This window comes from Hippopotamus amphibius, chromosome 10 (genome assembly GCF_030028045.1).
Source record: "Hippopotamus amphibius kiboko isolate mHipAmp2 chromosome 10, mHipAmp2.hap2, whole genome shotgun sequence".
Taxonomy (NCBI): domain Eukaryota; kingdom Metazoa; phylum Chordata; class Mammalia; order Artiodactyla; family Hippopotamidae; genus Hippopotamus; species Hippopotamus amphibius.
In genome coordinates, this window is record NC_080195.1 from 71,973,111 (window position 1) to 71,988,875 (window position 15,765).

At 38.0% G+C, this 15,765-nt stretch overlaps 2 protein-coding genes across 2 annotated transcripts in view; one reads left to right on the plus strand and one right to left on the minus strand.

Moving 5' to 3' along the window:
• GABRR3 (gamma-aminobutyric acid type A receptor subunit rho3) overlaps window positions 1-15,765 on the plus strand; it is a 725,962-nt gene that overhangs the window by 552,267 nt on the left and 157,930 nt on the right. The gene's annotated exons all lie outside the window — the stretch shown is intronic.
• LOC130830399 (olfactory receptor 5H2-like) lies at window positions 9,550-10,500 on the minus strand. Its single transcript, XM_057697607.1, has one exon. It carries the CDS (start codon window positions 10,477-10,479, stop codon window positions 9,550-9,552), a length of 930 nt encoding a protein of 309 aa, XP_057553590.1. The 5' UTR covers window positions 10,480-10,500.

A 15,765-nucleotide genomic window follows, 5' to 3' on the forward strand; every position in this document is an offset into this window, starting at 1 on the left:
GACGGCATGATGAGCTAAAATTCCCCTGATAGCGCCCTTGATTTCCTTTATGACAACCTAAGCTATTCTACTGGGAATTATGGATTTAGACATGTATGAGAAATTGTAGATGTAGATGTAGGTGTAGATGTAGATGTAGATAGATTGATCTATATGTCTCTGTATGTGGGTGTGTATATGTGTGTGTGTGTGTGTGTGTGTGTGTGTGTGTGTCTGTATCTCCATTGTATTGGCTCTGTTACTCTGGACAATCCTGACTAATAGAAACACTTACTGTATATTCAGTGAACACATTTCCTTATATTGAAAAACAGAGGGAAATATCATGATGCAGTTTTGAGCTGTTACCCTCAATGACGCTGGCTTAGAAGGTACCTTCTCAAGCAAAGAATAGTTATATTATTACTGCACAAGGAATAACTTCTGCATGAATTTTCTTTGAGAATGGTGGTCCAAAAGTTGATCCAGACAATTAATTTTTCTAACAAATATATCTCCCATAACCTTTTAGACTTGAGGCAATGGGATTTCAGTTGGTTATCATCACTGTCAGTGATGTTTCCCAAGAAAAAGTTATAAAAGCTGCACAGCACTTCATCCTTTGCAAAAGATGTTCTGTTAAAGTCTCTCTCTAGCTGCACAAAATAAGGAGGACAGTGTAAACCAGAGAGTGGAAATGTTTAGAATATCTGTTTGGTGCAGTTTAGGTAAGGGATAGAGTAGGTGCAGAAACTCCATTTTGAGTGATTTCTAATATCTTGATTTTTTTTAAGCTCTTTATTGGAATAGAATTGCTTTACACTCTTGTACCACCTTTTGAGGTACATCAAAGTGAATCAGCTGTATTTATACATATATCCCCATATCTCCTCCCTTCCACCACTCCCTCCCGCTCTCCCTGTCCTCACCCTCTAAGGCATCACCTATCATAGAGTTGATCTACCTTTGTTATACAACAATTTCCCACTAGCTATCTATTTTACGGTTGGTAGTGTATATATGTCTATGCTACTCTCTCGCTTCGTCTCAGCTTCCCCTTCGCCACCGCCCCCTCAACCCCGTGTCCTCCAGTCCATTCTCTGAATCTGCATCCTTATTCTTGCCCTGTCACTGGGTTCATCAGCACCATTTTTTTTTTTGATTCTGTATATATGAGTTAACATGCAATATTTGTTTTTCTCTTTCTGGCTTACTTCACTCTGTATGACAGACTCTAGGTCTATCCACCTCATTACATATAGCTCCATCTCATTCCTTTTGATGGCTGAGTAATATTCCATTGTATATATATGCCACATCTTCTTTATCCATTCATCTGTTGATGGGTATTTAGGTTGCTTCCACGTCCCAGCTACTGTAAATAGTGCTGCAATGAATATTATGGTATGTTTCTTTTTGGATTATGGTTTTCTCTGGGTATATGCCCAGGAGTGGGATTACTAGATCATATGGTAGTTCTATTTGTAGTTTTTTAAGGAACCTCCAAACTGTTTTCCATAGTGGCTGTATCAGCTTACATTCCCAACAACAGTGCAGGAGAGTTCCCTTTTCTCCACACCCTCTCCAACATTTATTGTTTCTAGATTTTTTGATGTTGGACATAGTGACTGGTGTGAGGTGATACCTCATTGTGGCTTTGACTTGCATTTCTCTAATGATTAGTGATGTTGAGCATCTTTTCATGTGTTTGTTGGCCATCTGTATGTCTTCTTTGGAGAAATGTCTATTTAGGTCTTCCGCCCATTTTTGGATTGGGTTATTTGCTTTTTTGGTATTCAGCTGCATGAGCTGCTTGTATATTTTGGAGATTAATCCCTTGTCCATTGCTTCATTGGCAAGTATTTTCTCCCATTCTGAGGGTTGCCTTCTAGTCTTGTTTATGGTTTCTTTCGCTGTGCAAAAGCTTTTAAGTTTCATGAGGTCTCATTTGTTATTCTTGATTTTATTTCCATTATTCTAGGAGGTGGGTCAAAAAGGATCTTACTCTGATGTATGTCATAGTGTTCTGCCTATGTTTTCCTCTAGGAGTTTTATAGTGTCTGGCCTTACATTGAGGTCTTTAATCCATTTTGAGTTTATTTTTGTGTATGGTGTTAGGAAGTGTTCTAATATCATTCTTTTAAATGTTGCTGTCCAATGTTCCCAGCACCACTTATTGAAGAGGCTGTCTTTTTTTCATTGTGTATTCTTCCCTCCTTTGTTAAAGATAAGGTGCCCATATGTGCATGGATTTACCTCTGGGCTCTCTCTTGATCTATATTTCTCTTTTTGTGCCAGTATGGTACTGTCTTGATCACTGTAGCCTTGTAATATCGTTTAAAGTCAGGGAGTCTGATTCCTCCAGCTCTGTCTTTCCTTCTCAAGATTGCTTTGGCTATTTGGGGTCTTTTGCATTTCCATACAAATTGTAAGATTTCTTGTTCTAGTTCTGTGAAAAATGCCATTGGTAATTTGATAGGGATTGCATTGAATCTCTAAATTGCTTTGCGTAGTATAGTCATTTTCACAATGTTGATTCTTCCAATCCAAGAACATGGTATGTCCCTCCATCTGTTTATATCATCTTTGATTTCTTTCATCAGTGTCTTATACTTTTCTACATGCAGGTCTTTTGTCTCTTTAGGCAGGTTTATTCCTAGGTATTTTATTCTTTTTGTTGCAATGGCAAATGGGAGAGTTTCCTTAATTTCTCTTTCTGCTTTTTCATTGTTAGTGTATAGGAATGCAAGAGATTTCTGTGCATTAATATTATATCCTGCTACTTTACTAAATTCATCAATTAGTGCTAGCAGTTTTCTAGTAGCTTCTTTTGGGTTTTCTATGTATAATATCATGTCATCTGCAAAGAGCGACCATTTTATTTCTTCTTTTCCAATTTGAATTCCTTTTATTTCATTTTCTTTTCTGATTGCTGTGGCAAGGACTTCCAAAACTATGTTGAATAATAATGGTGAGAGTGGGCACCCTTGTCTTGTTCCCGTTCTTAGAGGGAATGCTTTCAGTTTTTCCCCATTTAGAATGATGTTGGCTTTTGGTTTGTCATATATGGCTTTTATTATGTTGAGGTGATTTCCTTCTATGCCCACTTTCTGGAGAATTTTTATCATAAATGGATGTTGAATTTTGTCAAAAGCTTTTTTCACATCTATTGAGATGATCGTATGGTTTTTATCCTTGTTTGTTAATATGATGTACCACATTGATTGATTTACATATATTGAAGAATCCTTGCATTCCAGGGATAAACGCCACTTGCTCACGGTGTATGATCTTTTTAATGTGCTGTTGGATTCGGTTTGCTAGTATTTTGTGGAGGATTTTTGCCTCTATATTCTTCAGTGATATTGGCCTGTAATTTTCTTTTTGTGTGACATCTTTGCCTGGTTTTGGTATCAGGGTGATGATGGCCTCATAGAATGAGTTTGGGAGTGTTCCTCCTTCTGCTACATTTTGGAAGAGTTTGAGAAGGATAGGTGTTAGCTCTTCTCTAAATGTTTGATAGAATTCACCTGTGAAGCCATCTGGCCCTGGGCTTTTGTTTGTTGCATATTTTTAATCACAGTCTCAATTTCCGTACTTGTAATTGGTCTGTTCATAGTTTCTATTTCTTCCTGGTTCAGTCTTGGAAGATTGTATTTTTCTAAGAATGTATCCATTTCTTCCAGGTTATCCAATTGATTGGCATATAGTTGCTTGTAGTAGTCTCTCATGATGTTTTGTATTTCTGTGGTGTCCGTTGTGACTTCTCCTTTTTCATTTCTAATTCTGTTGATTTGCATCTTCTCCCTTTATTTCCTGATGAGTCTGGCTAATGGTTTATCAATTTTGTTAATCTTCTCAAAGAACCAGCTTTTACTTTCATTGATCTTTGCTATTGCTTCCTTCCTTTCTTTTTCATTTATTTCTGCTCTGATCTTTATGATTTCTTTCCTTCTGCTCACTTTGGGGTTTCTTTGTTCTTCTTTCTCTAATTGTTTTAGGTGTAAGGTTAGGTTGTTTATTTGATATTTTTCTTGTTTCTTGAGGTTGGACTGTATTGCTATAAACTTCCCTCTTAGAATTGCTTTTGCTGCGTCCCATAGGTTTTGGGTTGTTGTGTTTTCATTGTCATTTGTTTCTAGGTATTTTTGGTTTCCTCTTTGATTTCTTCAGTGACTTCTTGGTTGTTTAATAGCGTATTGTTTAGCCTCCATGTGTTTGTATTTTTTACAGTTTTTTTCCTGTAATTGATATCTAGTCTCATGGCGTTGTGGTCAGAGAAGATGCTTGACATGATATCAATTTTCTTGAATTTACCAAGGCTTGACTTGTGATCCAAGATGTGATCTATCCTGGAGAATGTTCTGTGTTCACTTGATAAGAAAGTGTATTCTGTCATTTTTGGATGGAATATCCTATAAATATCAATTATGTCGAGATGGTCTAATGTGTCATTTAAAGCTTGTGTTGTCTTATTTATTTTCTGTTTGGATGATCTGTCCATTGATGTAAGTGGAGTGTTAAAGTCTCCTACTATTATTGTGTTACTGTTGATTCCCCCTTTTATATCTTTTAGCATTCGCCTTATGTATTGAGGTGCTCCTATGTTGGGTGCATAGATATTTACAGTTGTTATGTGTTCTTCTTGCCTTGTTCCATTGATCATTATGTAGTGTCCTTCCTTGTCTCTTTTAATAGTCTTTACTTTCAAGTCTAATTTGTCTGATATGAGTATTGCTACTCCAGCTTTCTTTTGACTTCCATATGCATGGAATATCTTTTTCTATCCCCTTACTTTCAGTTTGTATGTGTCCCTAGGTGTAAAATGGGTTTCTTTTAGATAGCATATATTAAGGGTCTTGTTTTTGTATCCATTCAGCCAGTCTGTGTCTTTTGGTTGGAGCATTTATTCCATTGACATTTAAGGTGATTATTGACATGTGTGTTCCTATTACCATTTTCTTAATTGTTTTGGGTTTGTTTTTTTAGGTCTTTTCCTTCTCTTGTGTATCCTGCTTATAAAAGTTCCTTAAGCAATTGTTGTAAGGCTGGTTTGGTGGTGCTGAATTCTGTGAACTTCTGCTTGTCTGTAAACCTTTTGATTTCTCCATCGAATCTGAATGAGATTCTTGCTGGGTAGAGTATTCTTGGCTGTAGGTTTTTCTCTTTCAGGACTTTCAGTATATCCTGCCACTCCCTTCTGGCCTACAGAGTTTCTGCAGAAAGAGCAGCTGTTAAACTTACGGGTTTTCCCTTATATGTTATTTGTTGCTTTTCTCTTGCTGCTTTCAATATTTTGTCTTTGTGTTTAATTTTCATTAGTTTGATTAATATGTGCCATGGTGTGTTTCTCCTTGGGTTTATTCTGTGTGTGACCCTCTGTGCTTCTTGTACTTGATTTGCTATTTCCTTTCCCATGGTGGAGAAGTTTTCCACTATTATCTCTTCAAATATTTTCTCAGACACTTTCTTTTTCTCTTCTTCTTCTGGGACCCCTATAATTTGAACGTTGGTACATTTAATGTTGTCCCAGAAGTCTCTGATACTGTCCTCAATTCTTTTCATTCTTTTTTCTTTTATGTCTGTGTCAGTAATTTCCACCATTCTATCTTCCAGGTAACTTATCCGTTCTTTTGTCTGTTATTCGGCTCTGCGTTCCTTCTAGAGTATTTTTAAGTTCAGTTATTTTGTTGTTCATCACTGTTTGTTTGCTCTTTAGTTCTTCTAGCCCCCTATTAAACATTTCTTTCATTTGCTCCATTTGTGCCTCAATACTATTCCTGAAATCTTGGATCATTTTTACATCATTATTGTGAATTCTTTTTCAGGTAGACTGACTGTCTCGTCTTCATTTGCCTGGTCCTGCAGGGTTTTATCTTGTTCTTTCATCAGCCACATCTTTCTCTGTTTTCTCATTTTGTTTAACTTACTGTGTTTGGGGTCTTCGTTCCTTAGGCTGCAGGGTCGTAGTTCTTTTTAGCTCTGTTGTCTGTCCCCAGTAAGGAGATTTGTCCAGTGGGTTGTGTAGGCATCTTGGTCTGGGGTCTGGTGCCTGAGTTCTTGTGTGTGGAGCTGGATCTTATCCTTCTGGTGTGCAGAGCAATGTCTGTTGGTGTGTTTGGGTGTGTCTGTGGGCTTAATATGACTGTAGGCTGTCTGTCTGCTAATGGGTGGGGTTATGTTCCTGTCTTGCTAGTTGTTTGGCTTGAGGTATCCAGCACTGGTGCTTGCTGGCCTTTGGTTGGATTTGGATCTTAGTGTTGAGAATGAGACCTCTGGGAGAGCACTTGCTGATTAATATTCCATGGGGTCGGGAGTTCTCTGATTGTCCAGCATCCTGGACTCCGCTCTACTGTCTCAGAGGTCCAGGTCTGACCCCCAGCCGGGGCACCAAGCCCCTTGAAGCTGCACAGCACGTAGAAAAAGGAGGTAGAAAGAGAGAAAAGAAAAAAAGAAAGAAAGAAAAAAAGGAAGAAAGGGAAAGGACAGACAAATTCCCAAGACAGGTGGTAAAAGCAACTCTAAACAGTGAAAATCACACAAAGAGATGTGCACACTTGCACTTGCAAAAAGAGAAGAAAAGAGGAGAAGAGAAAACTAAGAAATGAGAAAGAGAGACTACAAAGAAGGGAGTAATCAAACCCATTTGCAAACCCACTTAGAAATGTATACAGTAAAAATTAAACTGACAAATATGTAAAACCAGGAATGAGTCAAACATACCAGGAAGTCCTCCAACACTTCTAGGTAGATCTCTGCACCTGCTGTGGGGAGGACTGTGGAGAGCTTAGACTGTAGTCTGGTGTTAGTCGTGCATGTGTTTGCCCCCACAGTCCACAGTTGCCCCCTAAGTCTACAGCCTCTGTTGTGCAAACACTCATCTATTCAGGTGATCCACAGATGCAGAGTCTATCAAGCCTACTGTGGGTATTAAATCTGCTCCTCCTGCAGCTGTTTCCCTTTCTCTTCTTTGGTCCTGCAGTCCTCAGGGATCAGTTTTGGATTGGGGCCCTTGTTTGCATGTGGGCTGCTCTCAGGAGTCGGTTCCCCACCCAGGCAAGAGGGAGTGAGAGGGGGTGATTGGGGCTAATTTGCAAATTCAGGTTGGAAGGAGGGAGGGATATGGCAGTCTAACTGAAATCTGCGAGAGTGCTTGCAGCAGCAGAGGTCAGCGTGAGCCTGAGGTGTACCATTCACTCTCCCAGGGAAGCTGGTCCCAAACGCAGGACTCCCTGCACTGGGAGGGTGTGGCCAATGACCCGCCTTGCTCACAGGACCCTTGGCAGCCATGGTGGCGGGCGACAGCCTCTATGTTTCGATTTAGCAGCCAGGGTCGCTCGTAGTGCTGGCACATGTGCCGCTCTACAGCCTATGAAGTAGCAGAGCAGCAAGCTCCTCTCAAGCACCCAGAAACAAAGGTGTCCTTCCTCTCCATCAGGCCCAGGCTTTCCCCCAAACCTCCTCCCAGCTAGCTGTGGCGCCCTTTCCCTGCAGGCTGTTTTCTGGCAGCCAGCCCCAGTTCTCTCCCTTGTGTCTGTTCTCTGAAGCCCAAGCATCGGTGCCCAGCACCGCCCCCCCCCCCCGCCCCCCGCCACTGCGGGTGAGCAGACCAGCATCTCTGGCTGGGGAGTGCTGCCCGAGCCCTCAGTGCGGGAATCTTTCCACTCTGTCCTTTGCACACCTGTTGCTGCTCTCTCCTCTGGGGGCTCCGAAGCTCCCCCTGTCCGTCCCCGCCAGCAGGGGAACTTCCCAGTATGTGGAATCTTTCCCCGCTTCACAGCTCCCTCCCAGAGGGGCATGTCTCCTCGGGATTCCTTTATCTCTTTTCTTACCTTTTTTCTTTTGCACTACCCAGTTACATGGGAACTTTCTTACCTTTCTGGAGGTCCAAGGTTCCAAGTTAGCATTCAGAAGATGTCCCCTAGGAGCTCTTCCACAAGTAGATATATTCTTGATGCCTTTGTGGGGAGGAAGGTGACCCCCACGTCTTACTCCTCTGCCATCTTTTTTCGGACAAACAGTTGTCTTTTGGAAGGCTCTGTCCTCTTGCAGACCCAGGAAGTGCCTTAGAGATGATTAATGGTTCTCCATGCTCCATGCCACCTTTCAGAGTAAAAGCCCAGGGAACCCCTATCATATAATCTTAACTTACAAATGAATAACTAGTCGTAATACATATGTATGTGTACAGCTCTAGATATATTTCCCATATATGTATAAAATCTGGCAGCAATGACAATCTATTGAAAGTTATTGAAGAAAGATATTATTTAATCAGTCCTGTTTATAAAGGTTAATCTGGCAGGTATGTTTGGAAAGGAAAAGGATATCAGCAGAATGGAAGGGATAAATAACAGAGGTCGGTAATTTTGAGGGTGAGGACCTGAGCGGTAGGGACTATGTATGGAAGCTAAGTGTCAGGAGAGGAAAGGCAAAGATGGTTCTGAAAATGGGTCACTTATTATACTTAAATAGTATGGAATGAAGGAGAGCAAACTTTCAAGGACTTTTAGAGCATGAAACAGCCCAATTCTTGCTCATTTTCATGTATTTCTCAGCTACCCAGGGAACTATGGCATCATATCATCTTAACATTATTTGAAGTTTGATAATATGCATTTAAAGCCCCTTGTTGTCAACAACACATTTCAATAACTTTTGCATGCTAGTGATTTCTTTATCTTACAAACTTTTTTTTTTAATTTTAGGAAGATTGAGACCATTTCCTTCCTATTCTGTCACTTCTCTCCTTCCCACACCTATCCCAACTTAGTTATTCAGTCTGAACTCTTAGCTTTCTGAATTAGTGAAACTGTTTAGATTACCCAACAACAAATAAGCACAGGTAGAAAGGGCCTTAGAAAACATCATAGAATGTGGGAGGCAACTCACTCCTTCTAGTTTCTCATAAAAACACTCTGAGTTAAGAGTGTCCTCTTATGGTTTGGCCTGATGTTCACTGTCTTAACTCCCTTCTCATGTCTTTCCTTATTGCTTTCCCATTGTGTTTCTTTCTCTGTGGGACATGACAGTTGAGTCCCTATAAGAAGTGAGATTCAACATATTCCAAATAAAGTGGAATAAAAGACCTTTTGTTGGCTAGCAGAATTCCTGGGATTTACCTCTGTTCACTCAAACACAAACCCACCTCTCCACCGTGGAGTTAAATGTGATATATGTCTCCAGGCTACACAGCTATATTACTATCAAAGAATCTGTGCTCAAGTAATTTTCAGAGCTACAACACTATTTTAGTGCTTAATAAATGCTTAACAAATTCACTTATAAAGCCACACTGAAGAATATACAAGCATGTAAAATATTTTCATTTATTTTCTCCTTTAGTTACTTTAGCATGATATGAACACTTGATTAAAATTCCTTTGTATTTTTGAAAAAGATATACACATATTTTAAGAAATTTATTAGAAACTAACATCTTAACTCATTAAAATAATAGGACAGTTATACATGCAAAAAACTTTGAACACTAGTCAACACATAGCAATATCTAATCGGCACAGTTTTAGGACTGTTTTAATGGAAAGAGAACAGATATTACTATGAGATCTAAACATTTCTCTTTATCATTTTTGTCAGTGAATCTATGACTTTCTTATTTCTCAGGCTATAGATAATTGGATTTAACAGAGGGATTATGACAGTGTAAAATAGAGAGTCCATCATATCTTGATCATCTCCTTGTGCAGATCCAGGACGAATATACATGAAGAGAAGAGGCCCATAGTATAAAGAGACAGATAGGAGGTGGGCCCCACAGGTGGAGAAGGCTTTCCTTATGCCTTGTACAGACTTCTTTTTTAATATTGTAAAGAGAACTAGTGTATAAGAAATAAGAACTATCAGAATGGTGAACACCTGAATTGAACCAGAGAAAATAAAAACCATCAGAATATTAATAGAAGGGTCAGTACAAGAAATTTTAAACAATGGCATGATGTCACAGTAAAAGTTATGTATTATGTTGTAATTACAGAAGGTTAATCTGAATAAAAAGCCTATATGAATAAAGGCATGAAGAACACCACCTACAAATGATGAGACTAACAGCCTCATGCATAGTCTATTGGTCATGATCACTGGATAAAGTAAAGGGTTGCATATGGCCATGTAGCGATCATATGCCATACTTGCTAAGAGAAAACATTCCGTGGTTGCACTGACTGTAAAGGAAAAAAATTGTACCATGCATTCAGAGAGAGAGATCATCTTACTCTTGGCGAGGATGTTGACCAGCATTTTGGGGGTCACTATGGATGATATTGAAGTATCCACAAAAGCCAAACTCCCAAGGAATAAGTACATGGGGATGTGAAGATGAGAGTCATTCCAGATGAGAGCAATAAGACCAAGGTTCCCCACAATGGTCATGAGGTATATTACCAGGAATACCAGGAACGGGGGGATTTGCCACTCCTGTTGATATGAGAGTCCTGTGAGAACAAACTCTGTCAGCAATGTTGCATTTTCCTTTTCCATATCTTCACTGGATGTCCCCTGAAATAAAATGCAATAAATGTAAAAAGAACATTCACTATGGATTTGTGAATTGAAAACTTGGAAAGCTGAGTTGAAGTAAATCATACTTCTATCAGAATGCCCTTTTAATTTTATAAAATATCACTATAATAAACTATTTGAGGGATTTGAAGAAATGCCAGACAATACAATAATTTCAGTTCAATGTCAAAATTATTTGAACAATACAATAATGTAGAAATTAATAGATTTATATAAAAGAGACATTCTTACCATTTGCTAAATTTGTGGGGACTTGATAGAGTGTGGTAGGGAAATTCTGAGTCTGGGACATGGATTATTAGTCAAGAGAATAGATGTTTAAAGCATATAGATTATAAAATTAATTGAATGCCATGTGAAGGATCTTGAACTCTTTGCTACAGATGATATGTATGTACTGAAATTTTTCAAGACAGGGAGAGGCCTCTGAAAGTATTTTAATTTTTTGTTAGTGTGTAAGATAGGTGTCATGGAGGGGAAGCTGGAGTCAGGAATACTATTCAGGAGATGTTGCTATTACCCAATGGTTTTCTAACCATATTACACGTCAGAATATGGTTATTTGTGGAGCTTTTTGTGCAGAATACACATTGTGAGACATTACTGTAGAAATTAATTCAGTCAGTCAAGATTGAGTCTAGGAATGTGTATTTTTAAAAATGCTCCACAAATGCATGTTTAATGCCTAGTCCATTGGTGATATAACTTTGATAGTCACGAAGAGGACAGAGAGAAAGATGCAAAAGAATTAAAAATACAGAGTCCCTAGGACCTGGTGACATTAGATGTAAAATGGATGGTCAGTGAAGGAGGGAGGAGTCACTTGGTGACTGGCTACATGGTCACCAAAAATCGAAATCAAGATCTCAGCTGCAGTGGCCAGTTTGTGGAAAGAGCATCCTCTGAACATCAAGATGAGATGTACTTAGTAATATGAATCTAGTATATAGCTTAATAGAAATAATGTCTTAGGAGTTTTGGGGGTAGCTGAAGGCATATTTATTGATAACCTATCCACTGAAGAGTGTGCATAAAGAGGAGAAGGGCATGGAAAGAAACTTGAGGAAGTTATATTAAAGAGGTTACTTAAACTCAAAGATGGATTAAAGAGCTAAATGTAAGGCCAGACACTATAAAACTCTTAGAGGAAAACATAGGCAGAGTACTCTGTGACATACATCAAAGCAATCCTTTTTGACCCACCTCCTAGAATAATGGAAATAAAATAAAAAATAAACAAATGGTACCTAAGGAAACTTAAAACCTTTTGCACAGCGAAGGAAACCATAAACAAGACAAGAAGACAACCCTCAGAATGGGAGAAAATATTTGCCAAGGAAGCAATTGACAAAGGATTAATCTCCAAAATATATAAGCAGCTCACACAGCTTAATACCAAAAAAGCAAATAACCCAATCCAAAAATGGGCGGAAGACCTAAATAGACATTTCTGCAAAGAAGACATACAGATGGCCAACAAACACATGAAAAGATGCTTAACATCACTAATCATTAGAGAAATGCAAGTCAAAGCCACAATGAGGTATCACCTCACACCGGTCAGAATGGCCATCATCAAAAATTCTAGAAACAATAAATGTTGGAGAGGGTGTGGAGAAAAGGGAACTCTCCTGTACTGTTGGTGGGAATGTAAGCTGGTACAGCCACTATGGAAAACAGTATGGAGGTTCCTTAAAAAACTAAAAATGAAGCTACCATATGATCCAGTAATCCCACTCCTGGGCATATACCCAGAGAAAACCATAATCCAAAAAGAAACATGTACCACAATTTTCATTGCAGCACTATTTACAATAGCCAGGACATGGAAGCAACCTAAATGTTCATTGACAGATGAATGGATAAAGAAGATGTGGCACATATATACAATGGAATATGACTCAGCCATAAAAAGGAATGAAATTGAGTTATTTGTAGTGAGGTGGATGGACCTAGTGTCTATCATACACAGTGAAGTAAGTCAGAAAGAGCAAAACAAATACCATATGCTAATTCATATATATGGAAGCTAAAAAAATGGTACTGATGAACCCAGTGACAGGGCAAGAATAAAGATGCAGATATAGAGAACGGACTTGAGGACACGGGATGGGGTGGGGGGTGGCCAAGGGGAAGCTGGTGCGAAGTGAGTGAGTAGCATTGACATATATATACTACCAAATGTAAAATGGATAGCTAGTGGGAAGCTGCTGTGTAACACAGGGAGATCAACTCTAACATGGGTGATGACTACAAGGCTGGGATCGGGAGGGTGGGAGGGAGACATGGGAGGGAGGAGATATGGGGATATATGTATAAATACAGCTGATTCACTTTGTTGTACAGCAATAACTGGCACAACAGTCTAAAGCAATTATATTCTAATAAAGAGCTTTAAAAAAAAAAAGAGGTTACACAGTGGATACATGGTATATATTAGACAGCCAATATCTGATCCCTAAGATTTTCTGTCTTGAATTTTTTTTATTCAAAGTTTATTTTCCTATAGAATTTCTGTATGAAAGAGACTTCGATTTTAAATTTTATTTTACAAGTCTTGTGTTGTTCATAAATGTATTGGCACTGCCAGAAAGTTCTTTCCATATTTAAAATTACTTTCTCTTTGTTATTAGAGTAATTAGAACTGACCTTATCTAGAAATCCAGGTCATTTACCTTGAGAGCACTTTACTCTCCACCAATTTGGGCTTTTTAGTTTTGGGGGGGGAATCAAAAACTGAGCCCAAGCTGGATCTTGAATACAGGTGATATAAATAATAAACATCAATATTTTCAGTTGTTAAGTAGATTTTTGTATGAAATTTCTTTCCTTCTCTTCACTCCCAATCACTAATTGAAAATTCTCAAATTTACTTTATGTGTGGGTACTTATTAATTCATAAATGCTGGAAAGCATACTGGACATTGTCTATATATTTCCTAAATATATATGATTTGTATTTTTTCCTTTATATTTTCTAATATATATATATTTCTATTCTATATATACAAAATATTCAATAAAATTATTTGCATAAGTAGATGAAGGAATAGAGGACTTAATATTTAAGTGCTTTACCTTAAGAGTTGTAATCAGTATTTAATTAATCAGAGTAGGTCTTTTTGTCAGAATCATCAAAATAATTTCTTATATAAGAATCATATGACCTGAAACAATAAACCCAATTTTAACTTATTTAACTTTCTGGTTCACCAAAATTTACCTTATAAAATCTTTATATTTGGGTTTACAAAATAATAAACATCATTAAATTAAAGGGAATAATTCTGTCTTACAGCTATTTTACATATCTAAATTTTAGTCACAAAAATAAAATACACAATTAGTTTACTATTTTTTTCATTTCCACCTGGCTATTTTGACATCTTATGAACTCAATCTAAAATTATTATAAATTACAGTGTTTTAAATTTTTATATAAAGAATAATGAATATTATACAAATCATTTCTCTCTTACCCATATCTTATGAGAAATTGTGGATATCCTTTCAATACATTAGGCTTTTTAGAGTAGAAAAATCTACAACAGCACAGAAACGGCAATAACACAGGTAGCAGTTCTTTGCACACTGATTCATTTTGGAGACTTCACTTCCCAAGCTAAGGAAATTATAGTTTATATTAACTTTCTTTGAACAGAAGAGTCACCCAATTACACAATTGTGCGCTTTTGCCAGAAGAAGGAGGAATGAAGAACTAAAATTCCCCTGATACCATCCAAGGATTCCCTTTAGGACAAAGCTGAGCATTTATTGGGCATTGTTGACTTGGACATGTATGAGAAATTCAGGTTGTCCCATGGGACATCATAGGCTCTAAAATTATAAACATCAATCATTGTAGATAGTTCCAGTTTTAATAATAGAAACCACACTTTATGCCATTACTTCCCACCACAAATGACACTTCTGGTATGTTTATGAAAACTTCAATTTGTCTATAAATTTTGATGCTCTGCTTAGTATCCTAAGGTCTGAACTAAACATACATGATTTTAATGAGGCCAAAGTTCTAGATTCCCTTCAGGAGCGAACCCCAAGTAAAGTTGTCCTCCTCGTGCAAGCTGTAGCTCATATTCCAAACTCACACCTAACTCCCAACTTTAAGCTGAAATCTGATGAGAAATCTTAGTAAGCAAAGGTCAGGGGAGGAGTAAAGGAAAAACAAAAAAAAGATCACAGTGGGAAGTCACCTAGATCAGTGCTTCTCAAACTTTATTGCCTGTGAATCTCCTGGAAATCTTATTAAAATGTAGATTTTGTTTCAGTAGGTCTGTGTGGAGTCCAGCGGTCTTCACCTCTAACAAGGTGACTGTTGCCTATGGACAGGTGCCGTCCACAGGGCTTTCATCATTGGAGAGAATATCAGATTATCAGGGAGCCGAGATAATTGGAGAAGCACAACATGGTAAATGCAGCTTGCAAAAAGAGAAGCAGGGAGGAGCCAGATGGGGTCAGAGAGGCCAGCATATGTAGGTAACATGGGACCTCAGAGGCCAGGTCAGGGACTTGGTTCTTTACCCCAACTTAAAGGAAAATTATTGAATATGATTGTGAACCTGATAGTAATGTTCAGATTTGGTTTTTGTGCATTAACAGAGAAAATTATCCATGAACATTCATAAAATAAGCCTTAATTTACTTACCTGTGGCATTTTGATTTTATATCTAAAAAGTTTAAAAAAAGTAACTTCTGATTGAAATGTGGCAACAAAGGGTGAAAAGGGGCATATTGTTTGATAGATGCAGTAACCCTTTTCCTGCTTCCTCAGAATTTTGCTAATGAAAGCCAAAGAAGTGGAGAATATAACATAAATAAAATAGGATTCACTGTGAAAATTGCAGAAGGGTTGAGTAAGCAGTAGGATGTGAAGAGATAACTAGAATGCGTGGAGGGAACTTTCAATATAATGAAAACGACATAAATTTACTTCCCCCTTCAATTTTGTGTAATTATCTTCTAATTTATTGTGTTGCCTATCAGTGAGTACAAAAGTCTGTATTGCCACTTCTGGAATGATTGTCCTTTCACGTTCATTTATTTCAATAGGTGGGTTATGGTATCTCATTGCGGTTTTAATTTGCATTTCCCTGATGGCTAATGATGATTACGTCTTTTTCTGCCCTTATTGACATTGTAGGCCGTCTTCAGTGAAGTGTCTGTTCAAAATTTTTTTCCCATTTTTAATTGTTATTTGTTTTCTAATCTTTGAGCTTTTTTTT